At 35.4% G+C, this 12,882-nt stretch overlaps 1 protein-coding gene across 1 annotated transcript in view; it reads left to right on the top strand.

Moving 5' to 3' along the window:
• cfap45 (cilia and flagella associated protein 45) overlaps positions 1-7,994 on the top strand; it is a 22,996-nt gene extending 15,002 nt beyond the window's left edge. The window contains exons 9-12 of the mRNA XM_016462153.1: positions 5,279-5,392; positions 5,615-5,808; positions 6,983-7,207; positions 7,826-7,994. Coding sequence (XP_016317639.1) covers positions 5,279-5,392; positions 5,615-5,808; positions 6,983-7,207; positions 7,826-7,895 — 603 coding nt within the window. The 3' untranslated portion in view covers positions 7,896-7,994. The remainder of the gene's footprint in view (positions 1-5,278; positions 5,393-5,614; positions 5,809-6,982; positions 7,208-7,825) is intronic.
• The last annotated feature ends 4,888 nt before the right edge of the window (positions 7,995-12,882 follow it).

A 12,882-nucleotide genomic window follows, 5' to 3' on the forward strand; every position in this document is an offset into this window, starting at 1 on the left:
GAAGTGAGTATTTAGTGGATTGCGTTTAACAAAGGGTTTAAAAGAGTGACCATTAGTTCCACAAACACAGTATTGATATTCTGTAGTGGTGTAGAAAAAAAGTAGTGCTGGTGTTGGATCGCTATTGGCCAATTCTTAGAATTTGGAATACTCTATGTAATCTTACACTGCAAAATAATAACTCAAAAAGATTAAAAAATAACATCATAATTATTTACTGAACCCTTAAATTAATCAATTATATAATGAAAGCCATAAAAACAGACAGTTAATCGTGATAATCAGCATAATCGCCAAAGCCCTAAAACAGACAATTAATCGCAATAACCGTGACTATTTTTAGACAATTAATCGTCAGCCAAATTTCATAATCGTGACAGCCCTAGTTGAGCTTCACAACATACAAAGTGGCTGTAAGAAAACAGCTAAAGCACTGAAAATGCCAATTTCCATCATCAGGGAAATAATGACATAGTTCCAATTAACAGAAAATGTTATGAATCTGCATGGAAAAGGACAAGTCTATATTGTATTAATGCAAGGTGAGGAGGATAATTTGAGGGGGTCAAAGACTCTCCAAGGATCACAGGTGGAGAATTGCAGAAAATAGTTGAGTCTTGGGATCATAAAGAAAAAAAAATTTAAAATTACCTACATCACCACAAGTTGTTTGGGAGTTTTTTTTGTTTTTTTTTTCAAGAAAAATAAAATACTCTGCTCTTATCTAGAAACAAACTTCAGCATACTTAAAACGGTATATGGGAGTAGGTTCTATGGAAACTAAAAAATGAGCTTTTTGTCAGCAAACACTCAAAAGGGTTTGGTGCACACAGCGATAAAAAAGTACCCCATGAGTACACTTAAATATACTGCTGTATTTTTAATGTTGTGGGCCAATTTTTCTGCCGGAGGTCCTGGACATCTTCTTCAGATACAATCGTGGCACCCTTTGTACATAAGAACAAAAGAAGCCTGTGAAAATAAATCAGCTTTGTTAATCCTTTTCATCTTTTTTTTTTTTTTAAATCCCTTTCGAAGTACAAGTAGTGTCTGGCCACTGAATATGCTTGATTTTGTTTTTGGATGACAGCAGAGGATTTTTTTTTCTTGAAATCCTCCCAAACAGCTTGTGTTGTAGGTGCTGTTTGAATTTATTTATTTTTTTTTTTGCTTTCTGATCCCAAGACTCAACTATTTTCTGCAATTCTACAGCTGTTATCCTTGGATTCATAAGATTTCCTGTTTATTGGAATTTCTTCATTATTTCCCTGATGGTGGAAATGGGAATTTTCAGTAATATTTCAGTAATTTTCCTTTACTTACAGCCACTTTCTATTTTGTGAAGCACAACAATCAGAGCTATTCTTTGGTTTTACTCATTGGCACCAATAATTCTGACCACGATTGTATATACAGGTACAGTACAGTATGACAAGGGTGTTTCTTTCATTGTTTTTTTGTTTTTTTTCAGTTCTTGATTTGTTAATATATACATGTACATGTATAATACTTATGTATACATTGTATACATGTATAATAATGTACACAATATGTATGATTAAATCAGTCATATAATGTGAAATCAAATTTTTCCTGATCTTTTTTGAAGAATAAAATAATTTATAAACTATGTAGACTTAAATAAGTCAAAACTCTTTTGAAAATAGAATAGACATGATTGAAAATCAGATTCAAAAACGTCTCTTTCTGAAATCTGTGACTTTGTGAAGATGTTTTATGGCTTCATATATTAACACATTTATACCTGCCTATTCTGTATTTAGCCACCAAATAGGCCCAGACAGCCACAGTGAAGTAAGGAGATTCTAGGATAGATACTGTAATGGTTATTGTGTTCTGAACCTTATGCTGATGAATAATTAATGAGACTGATTGGGGGATGAGGAACACCTGGGGTAAGATGTATATTCAGAGACTGTTTGGTAGCAGATGCTTAACCCTCAATCGTCCCTCACTTCCTGTTTACACTTAAGTCCCTTGGGGTCAATATGACCCCAAACATTGAAAGAGTAATTGTGAAAAATATATACATTTTTAATCATACAAATAATATACAATTTTTTTTGTTTACTTCTCATCTATACATTACTGCTGTGTTTTGGGAGATATGAAGTACTTTTGTACCTATTTACCACAAAATTCCTCAACTACACCATTAGCTTGCATGTGAAATATTAATTTTTTATGAAAAAATCACTTAAAGGATGACCTAAATTTAATTTAAGTTGCTTCTGGATATTGATCTAGGTGTTAGGTGTAGAATTCTGCCATCTGCTGGTTAGAAATAAACCTAAACGGATTACAGTTTAGGAAAGAAATTGTTTTGACCAGCAGAGGGCCATAGAGAGCCATTCATTTTACTGGATGTGGCCAACTGCTTCTATCACAACTTTTGTGATACATTTTGTGAATTTATGTATATATAAACATTAGAAAAGACATTAAAAATAAATATTATTTCAAATTGTATATTTTTTTGTGGTTTTTGATGCATTTTGAAATGTCTGTTTTCAAAAAATGCCACAGAAATTTGAAAGAAAAATGCCACATAAGACACACCTAAAGGACAAGACTTAGTGTCAGATTGTAGTTGCATATTATTGATTTTAATTAACCAAGTGTAAAAAAATAAATAAATAAAATATCTTTAGAATGTGGAAGAAATTAAAAATGTAAATAAAACCAACAGCAATATGCAGAAGTGTGTGCATGTGCATGCATTAGGTCTATCTCAAACGTGTTCTGCATTTGTGGCTGATTTCATTTGCCAAATTTGATACAAATGCTATCTGTGGCAATCATACCTGTGTGTGTGTGTGATTTTATTTTTTTGACAAATGAAAAAAATATATATAAATTTTTTCACATTTCCCATTCATTTCAATGTGGGGTCATATTGACCCCAAGGGACAGATTTGTAAAAAAAAAATTTACGTACCTTCAGAACAACCGAATCAAGCCCAGTTTTTTAATGTGAATATAGATATAAAATGTGGAAAAGTCACAAATTCTTATTCCACTGAGATGAAGGGAACCATTTTTTTAAACTAAGTAAAAGTTGATTGGGGTCATATTGACCCCAAGGGCCGATTGAGGGTTAAGAAGAGCGAGGAGAGCGGATGAGCATGTTTTTTAGTGTCTGTTTAGGTCACAAACAGCGAGGATGAGGGGGCATTTATTCTATAGGGAGAGGGATATCGTTCATGTTTGTTTAAGGCCGCTGATGATGAAGGTTGTGTGTGTGTAGATAGGGACAGGGTGGTAGGAGTGCTGCCATTCCTCAGTCTGATGACATTATCGTAATGTGGGGACCTGTAAGTGTAAAGCTAATGTACATTGCCCTCTTCCGAATCAGATGTTTACATAAAACTAATATAGCATTCAGACCTCTAAATGATCTACTGGCTTTTCACCACTTCCGAATTGGATGTGTTCATGAAATTGAGAAGTTCATACCTTTAATATGATGTGAAACTATAAATAATGTGTTGTTTATTTTATTTATTTATTTTTGGTCTCTGGCTTTAAAAGGGGTCATGAACTGAGAAATCAAAAGTCCCTTGATCTTTTGATATATAACAGGTCATTGTACTATAAAAACATCCTGTAAGTTTCAGAACTCAAAACTATATTTTATTTTATTTTATTTTATTTTATTTTCGTCTAAAAACAGCTTATATTGAAGTCACACTAGACTTTAAGCATGCAAAATGTCTATGGACATTGCAACATTATTTTATTTTATTTTATTTTATTTTCGTCTAAAAACAGCTTATATTGAAGTCACACTAGACTTTAAGCATGCAAAATGTCTATGGACATTGCAACATTATTTTATTTTATTTTATTTTATTTTCGTCTAAAAACAGCTTATATTGAAGCCACACTAGACTTTAAGCATGCAAAATGTCTATGGACATTGCAACATTTGTAATATGGTGTCACACTCTGTGGCATCTTTTTAAAAACAATTCAACATATAATACATATAAAATGTAAAAATATGCAGTCTGCTCCATTTTGGAAAATAAATTTATAACACAGTTTCACTGTTCTGTGGTTTGTATGTGAACACATACATGGATATAATGATGCATGGAAAAGAAACTGTCAGATGTCTTAGTGAGTTTGATTCATAAATTGATAGTTCTTGTTTATTATATGAATGAATGAGCAGTTAAAGGGTTAGTTCACCCAAAAATGAAAATTCTGTCATTAATTACTCTCTTAAATTTTGTTCCGAAGATGAACAAAGGTCTTAAGGGTTTCGAACAACACGAGGGCGAGTAATTAATGACAGAATTTTCATTTTTGGGTGAACTAACCCTTTAAGCACTGACGCAGTTCACAGATTCTTCTGCATAATTTTAATTATTAGGGACAACAGATTATTTTTCAAATCAAATTATTTTTGTCAGTATGAGCAAGTTTAAATTATATTTTGATAGGTTGTTCATCTCGTAAAAGATTGAATGCACTAGCACTGCTGTAGTTTATATAAGAACCCTCTGCAACAGCAGAATGTCACTACTTTAGAGAAAACCTACTCTTATGGAAATTATATTAATTGTTTTACCATCAATATATATAATCTGTGATTGCATTTTTTTCAAATATACTGTATGCCCAGATATGCAGTCTATCAGTAACATTACAGTGAAAGCACTAGGAACGCACACGATTGACTTGAAGTACGGAGGCAAATGACATGCAGAGACAAAGTCACTGGAAGGGTGTCATTTGAGAAAGAGAGCCATTTAGGACGAAACAAGGAGGACAGGTAGCAAAGGAGCAGTTACCCTCCACTTATTCACCATGATCAAATGAATTAATACTGAATGTATGAGAATATATCAACACAATATCCACCAATATGTTTAAGTAAGAAAGAAAACCCATAGTAGGCTCTCTAAAAAAATAATGTAGTCATTTTAAAAAAATTATTTTAGAAATAATTATTCACGACCACTCATTGCACAGAAAGAGTGTTTAAAGATTAACTATTCAACACAAAAGAGCTGGTAATTCTTAACTTGCACACATAGTACTGATTAAAATACACTGCATCTGGCTGTGCGGTCGCATGCTGTGTAGTCACAAAAGTTTAAATCATTTCTGAACATATAGTCAAAACTATGCTCCCATGCTCTTGATTGGAAATGAACTGAACGACTTTCAGCCTGACAACAGAAGCAGATGGCTTTCCCATCAAAGTTGAAAAGCCACCTTAATCCCAGATGTGTTTTATGCACTCTAGGAACGAGAGGCAGGGTATGAAGCTGAGCAGATACGAATCAAGAAAGACAAAGAGAAGGAAGTGGCGCGACTGAGAGCTCTTCAAGAAAGGGACAGAGACCATAAAGCTGAGCAGGTAAAATCTTAAGTCCTCATAAAACTTTACTAATGCATATAATGAGATGTATCCTCTTGTATACCCATGATGGCGTAATACATTTATAGTACCAATTTAATAAAGCATAAAGCTTATTTGTTTCAACTTGGCAATTGATACATGGGCAGCTGACCATGTTGGAGGCAGTGCCATTTATTCATTTCTGCATTCAAATAAATGAGTTTTTCTCTGAACTGACAGGATGAGATCAGGGCACGGAGGAACCAGGAAGCGGCTGCAAGGGAATGGAGAAGAAAAGAGAAAGAGCAGACTTTGAGAAAGCTGGATGTGGAAGAGAAGCTAAAGGCTGCTCGTCTGGAGCAAGTCACTCATAAGGAGCACTTGCTGTCCATTAAAGCTGGACGAGAGAGAGCAGAGTTTGAGAGGGTCCTGAGGTACAAACACCATCACATGTATCACATACTATTAGCTTGGCCGTACACAGGGTTTTAGAAACACAGAGGTCCAGAAACTCGGCTTGCTAGGGTGGTTAGTGGGTACAGGGGCATGGAAAATTTAGATTCACCTCGTCTACATACATGCATTTAATTTTTGTCTGTGTCAGTAAAAAAACAGTAAACACATGGTCATAAAAAAATGAATAAAATATAGCATTTGGGGTTGGAATGGAAAAAAATGAATAGGTAAATGATAACAGAATGAAAACAGCATTTTCATTTTTATGTGATCCCTTCAAATTGTGTGCAGACCAACCATTGAAATATGAATGTACAAAATTTGCACTTGGGGCTTTCTTGTCAAAAAGAGTTAAATAAAGGAATAAGGAATTAGACTAATAAAGAAAATGGTTAAAGAAATACAATATATTGTAAAATAATGCATTTGATCCATTTGCAGAATATACTGTATTTTTATTTGAATAATCTGAATAACTGTACTAATCACAACCTATAAACCCAACTGTCAAAGCTACATGTTTTATCATGTTCTAGTGTAGGTCTGAGTATAAAGAGTGAAATTACTGAAAGGCTATGAGGAAACTTTAGCATAAAGTTAGCATACAGTTTCACAATATGTACACAATCATTCTCAATCTTTTGCCTAGTATGCTGAAAACAGTTGAGTATCCCTAGATATCACTGTTGGCTGTTTAATATTTCTATTGTAACAGTTGTCGAATATTAAATGTATAATGTAATTATGTAATGTTAGATCATGTCTCCAGATCCTGTCAGAAATCTTTTTTTTTAGTCAGCAAAGTTGTCTAATTCCTAAAACCATTAACAGAAAGTCTTGTCTGCATCATTAGATCTTTCAGTAAACAATCAATGTTTAACTTACATGCATCTCACTTTTTAACAAACTCGTACAGTGTGAAATGATGCAGTGTTAGAATGTTACGGCTAGATGCTTAGCAAGACACCCAATCGTGTTTTTTTTATGTAAAAGAATTATTATTGTGCTATGTAATAAGCATTACAAAACCCAGTGAGTCAACCTTAAAATTAAACAATTACTTCTGTAATCAGAACATTTTACCTTAACTGGAAGAAGGGATAATGGACAAAGATAACATGGAAGACTGTATGCTGTATACTCCTTTTCCAGAGCACAGCAGGAGCTCATTGAGAAAGAACGAGAAAGAGAGGATCAACGGCATCAACAAATCCAAAGGCATGCTGAGGCTGTGAGGCAGCAGGTACGGGAGAGAGAGATGCAGGCCATCACCCAGCGCAGAGAGCTGTTCCGAGAGGGAGAGTGGCTGGAAGAGGAGGCACGCAGTCGCAGAGCACGATTGGACGAGATTAAAGAAAAGAAGCTGAGGGAACTCAAGTATGTCCTTACAGTAAAGTAGACAGAAAAACAATATGCAGAAAATTACATCACTTATAAAAAATGAATGAAAGAAAGAATTATCGATTGCATACAGGACAGAAAACACAGTGGCCTAAGAAGTGTTTAAACACTTACGGCATATTTAAAAAATATATGAATTTCATTGCATTAGCTATAAAATATCACACCAAGTGGCATTCGGGGCTGTTGGTAATGGGCTTGCAAGTGAGAACAATTCGAATGGCCAAAATGTGTCAATATTTGAACCACAACTCATGCTTTGTGTGAAGGAATTAGTTTTAGTAATTCAATCTGTGGTCCCCTACATGCTGTCCAGATGGGGAAACAGACAAATCCGCTTGCTATACAAAATGAGGAAGGGAAGTGTGTTTGCTCTATATTTCTGCCATTTGAGGTTTTTAATGTAATCGCAATGACATGCATACTGTAGGAATGTATGATAGAGGTCATGGGAAAGAGAAACAGAGCCTCACAAAAGTTGATTCATGCACTGCAGACTCACATCCTTAGTTCCCAGAGATAATTTGTTGAGGTCATGCAATAGTCACATTCTTATAATTATTAACACAATCACTTTTCCACATTTGACCGCAGGGCAGCTGGGCTCTCAGACAAGTACTACAAGGAAGTGGAGCGTAAGGTTCGAGTCCTTCCAGCTGTTTAAACTGATGAAAGGAAGAAATGGAGGAGATCCTCTTAATAAACAAATGAAGAAAAGCATTTGTGGTTTGACCTGACATAAAACTGTAAAAATATTTTTGGCCAGTGGATTTGTGGAAAATATTGCATTATCACTTATGGAAAGAATATAACAAATTAAAGGTTAAACAAAATACGTCAAGGCATGTGTGGTTTTCTCTATCTGTGGCTGACTCAGTATAATTCCTTATATAAGTACTTACTGTATTACAGAAATAATACAAGAATATATCTAAGTGCAAACTGATTGTAATATTTTTGGAAACTTAATTGCATGTTAACTGTAACTAATTGGGAAAAAAGGATTGGCGTTTTAATTAAATGCAATTAGCTGAAATTGCTCTTTTGACCACTTAAATAGATCTTTATGGAAATTTCATAATTCTATTATTTTTGAAATGTTTAAAGTGCACTGCTGAGTCTTCTGAAAACAATAGGAAAAATTCAAACATACTGTATGTCATTTTCATTGAAACTTGTATGTCATGAATTTTACAATTTTGTATATTTAAAATATATTAACTTTAATTTCGGAAAACACAGTACAGTTAAAAACTAATTAATGCATGCTTTAGTAGTCATTTTGTTAAAATATTATATGCATACAGAGTTTTTTCAAAGCATACTTTTAAGATTTCAAGTACACTGCAAATGCACATTTAATACAATTAATCACACTTCTTTTTCACAGTGGATATTAGTTCTTACAGTTGTTTTCTATTGTACTAAGTACTTTCTATTTGCACTCCCAAAGACAAGGGTTATGAAAGCCTCGGCTCACAAATGTAACCACCTCTCTGTGTACTTTCCTCTGACGGGGACTTTAGTTAAATTTACGTTCAACTGTTTGATTTAAATGATGTGGGTGTAGATAGCATGCCATAATACATAGGGCATTACATAAATGACAGTGGATATTGTGGATCATAGAGCAACATGATACTATGAACTTGACAATGTGAATAGTAAAGGCAAATTTTTGGATAAAGTTCTCTGTGATGACTGTAATGGTGACGATTGTGAGGGGGACTATGGAGGGAGCAGGGCTCTTGTGTGTCATAATGAAGCCATCTGGAATTCACGGAGAAGGGAGGAATGAAAGACAATGTAATCTTCACCTGAAATGTTACCATGAATCTAGGAAGCTAGGCAGCGACAACAGGAATATCTTAGTATTGCTGTTCATATGTTGCAGTTGTGTATGTGTGTGTTCCCTTTTCGCTCTTAACTTTGTAAAACTTGCTGTCTCTTCTTTAATCCCTGCAGATAGTCTACATCTACCTAACACATCTACTATTAAACATTTTTAACTATGCAAGTTATTTAAACTTCATATTAAATGCATGACAAAAAAAGTGTATAATATATCAAATATAACAACATTTTAATTATTCTCTTTATATGTTAACTTGAGCTCTCCCTCCATATCTAGCTTTAAATTAAATCGCAAAGACTCGCCACCCTGGGTCATATTACATAAACTATAAAATTACTTCCTTGAAGTGACCATCGCATGTAACCTTCACTAGCAGACTTGTGGAAGGGCCCTTCGTGAAAACATTCAGGTGTTCACTTTCATTAGTAATGCTCCTACAGATGATGTTCCCTTCCCAAAGTGCCCTTCAAGGGTGCAAAAATGCCATTTAGAATTTGCCCTGGATCAAACAGTGACACTCTGCAGCTGGTTGCAACAAGTATAGTCACAACAATACACAATTATGATTAGCTTAACACATGATTTTGTGTTGTTATTGAACACACCACTTTTTTACTGTCAGACCTGTGCAAGCCAGGGCTATCATTAGGCCGTGCCGGGCCAGACCCTGAGACTCGAGGGCAAATTCAAACTGTGTTTCCACTGCCACAGTGCTACTCTAAAGTAGTGGGGCTGTACACTAAGGCAGGGGTGTGTCCTAAAAGGGAGACACAAAATGTGCAGTGCAGTCGCGATACCCTTGCCCAGTGGCTTTCAAACTTTTTTTAAGAGTGACTTTTTTTATACAACTATGCAATTAAGATATAACACATTTTTTTCACCTTGTAAAAGCCTTTGTTGAATTTAAGGAAGGTTGTGTTGCTATTTAAAAAATTATAAAATACCCAAATTGCCTACCTATGCACTAGTCTATGACGTTTTTTAGTATAAATAGTGCGAGTAATGCGTTCACACTGAAAATTCCAAAAATAAAAGTGCACTTTAAATACCTGGATGATCATCTAATAATAATTAATTAATAATAATATATGCATTTAGCAGACGCTTTTATCCAAAGCAACTTACAGTGCATTCAGGCTATACATTTTTTACCAATATGTGTATTCCCTGGGAATCAAACCCACAACCTTTTGCACTGCTAACGCAATGCTCTACCACTGAGCCACAGGATGATGCACTTGTTGCAGATTAGCTTGTTATAATTACTTTTTTTTTTATTAAAAAATATTTGGATTAGCTAATGGAATTAATATTACAATCAACAAACCTGTTCTCCCAGCAAACACCCGGTGTTAATTGTTTATTCATTCTAAGAAAAGTTTATTTCCGGGATATGGGAAATATTGTCCGTTTTGTACAATACTACTCAGAGCATGTAGCCAAAATCTGCATGATTAGGCACTCCAGTTATGAGCAAAGCAACATACAACCTTGACAAGACTTCATTAACTAACACTTAAACTATTCTAACATACACACATACATGCATACAGTTTAGCAATGGAAAGAGAGCTTAAGCAGAGTACAGGAATGCAAGACGTTATAGTATTGTTTGAGATTCAGCAGATCAACAGCCTTGAGCAAACCATCAGTTTCTTAGTTGTAACATGCTTCTTTAAAAAGGGGTGGGGATACTTAATGGATCAAACAATGAGACTAAGTTTGATACTTACATTTGAATGAAAGTGTCCTGATGCACTTTATTGAGGCTCCAGTTGATCTTGGCTGATGTTGTCTTGATGAGAGAGAACCAGCTGAAGGATCTGAGGATCTTTGGTGAATGGAAAGACAAGGCCGCAAGCCTGGCTCAAACTTATGGGTCTTTGGAAGACTTCTAGCTCATCTTCTCAGAATCTAAAGAACCGCCCAGTGATCTTTAAAATGTGAGGATGTCACATCCTCAGGATTTGAGTGAACCAATGAGGAATGGTATCTTTGGAGGGAAATTTTATGATCTTTTGTCTCTAGCATGGTGTTTTGCATATGAAACTGGATTGGATGTTCAAGATTCTTATAATACTAATGTGTCATGCGAAATATAATGTAAATTAACAAATAGGAAACGTACTTTGGAGCTCATTGATACCAAGCACGGCATATGTGCGATCTTGGTTAATTAAGTAATAATAAAACATTAATTCAAGGTTTAATATATAGGCAAAACACTATAAAAGAACATATGATTACATAGGATACATGATTGTACATGTCTCAAGTGAATAGTAGACACAATGTCCTGAACTATGTGTGTTAATTCAGAGAAAGCTTTGTCTATGTATTTATATGGTGGAAAGGTCCGTTCTATAGGTCTGTCTTTCAAAGGGTCTGTTCCATTGCACAGAGCATCTTTCCACATTTTGAGCAATAAAACTTATCAGAGGGTAGCGCTGGTAACTGAGCCCTCTTGGAATGATAGTTGCACTTTTAGGGGATGGTCCATGGCACTCACAGAGTGGGTTTTAAAGATTATTCGTTAAATATAACAAATAATTGTGTGTCTGCTCGGTCAAGTCGTTACACATTTAAATAAACGAAAAAACTAAGTGTGTAATGTTGAACACTTCATGCACTCAACTGTCGCAGCTTTAATTACGTAGCGAAGGGGGAGCGGCTATCAGGCTCCAATTATGAATGACAAAATAGCCTTATATAATTCATACACTACATGGTTGAGTACATATAAGTACATAGTGTATGAGTACATATAGTGCGTCATTTGGGACGCAGATTATGTTTTTTTTTCGTTCCTTGTAAAAGACTGTTGCAATTGCAAAATTGTTTTGCTGACTTACTTGAAACACTATCAATAACACGTATTTTTTCTTTTTCTTTCTTTTTTTTTCTTGCAATTGGTGGTTTCTTTATTCTGCTGTGATATCTGGTTAAGGCTAAAACACTTTCTCTTCACTCTAGTAAGCTCTACTGTAGACAGTGGTCAAATCTGCTCATCAGCAAAGACACAAGAAATTCGGTCTCTCCCTCTCTTTATGTCTTTTGGCCAACTTATGAAGCTGCACTATTGACAACATCATGACTAGACGTGTGAATGTCTGGTTTGGCAGCTGCAACCCCAAGGCCCTGTAAGAACAGCTTAACTCAATATTGGCAAGAATGTTTACCAGACTGCCATCAAGCAGATGACACCGCAGCATTCCATCCGTAACCAGCAGGCTGAAAAACAGCTTCTAACACTAGGATCTTTACACGCCTTCTGTTCCACCACTTAAGCTGCCACTACCCCCACACACTCATCACCTTAATGATTTAATACCCTAAAGTACACAATTTCTAAGATAACTGTATCCCCCATGGGCCTCTGGTCTTCACCAATCATGCTCTCGCAAGTTACTGGAAAAACATCAAGCCACCTGATAAGAAGGACATGAAATACTAACTAAAGCCCATTACCTAACCCTACTGATTTCATAATGTATATATTGGGCAGTTGTGGCCTAATGGTTAGAGAGTCGGACTTGTAACCTGAAGGTTGTGGGTTTGAGTGTCAATTCCAGCAGGAATTGTCGGTGGGGCAGTGAATGACCAGCACTCCACCCTCAATACCACGACTGAGGTGAGACCATTGAGCAAGGCATTGAACCCCCAACTGTTCCCTGGGTGCCACAGCAATATGGCTGCCCACTGCTCCGGGTGTATGTTCACAGTGTGTGTGTGTGTGTTCACTACTGTGTGTGTGCACTTGGATGGGTTAAACGGGGAGCACAAATTCCAAGTATGG

Source organism: Sinocyclocheilus anshuiensis, unplaced genomic scaffold, assembly GCF_001515605.1.
Source record: "Sinocyclocheilus anshuiensis isolate Anshui unplaced genomic scaffold, SAMN03320099.WGS_v1.1 scaffold740, whole genome shotgun sequence".
Taxonomy (NCBI): domain Eukaryota; kingdom Metazoa; phylum Chordata; class Actinopteri; order Cypriniformes; family Cyprinidae; genus Sinocyclocheilus; species Sinocyclocheilus anshuiensis.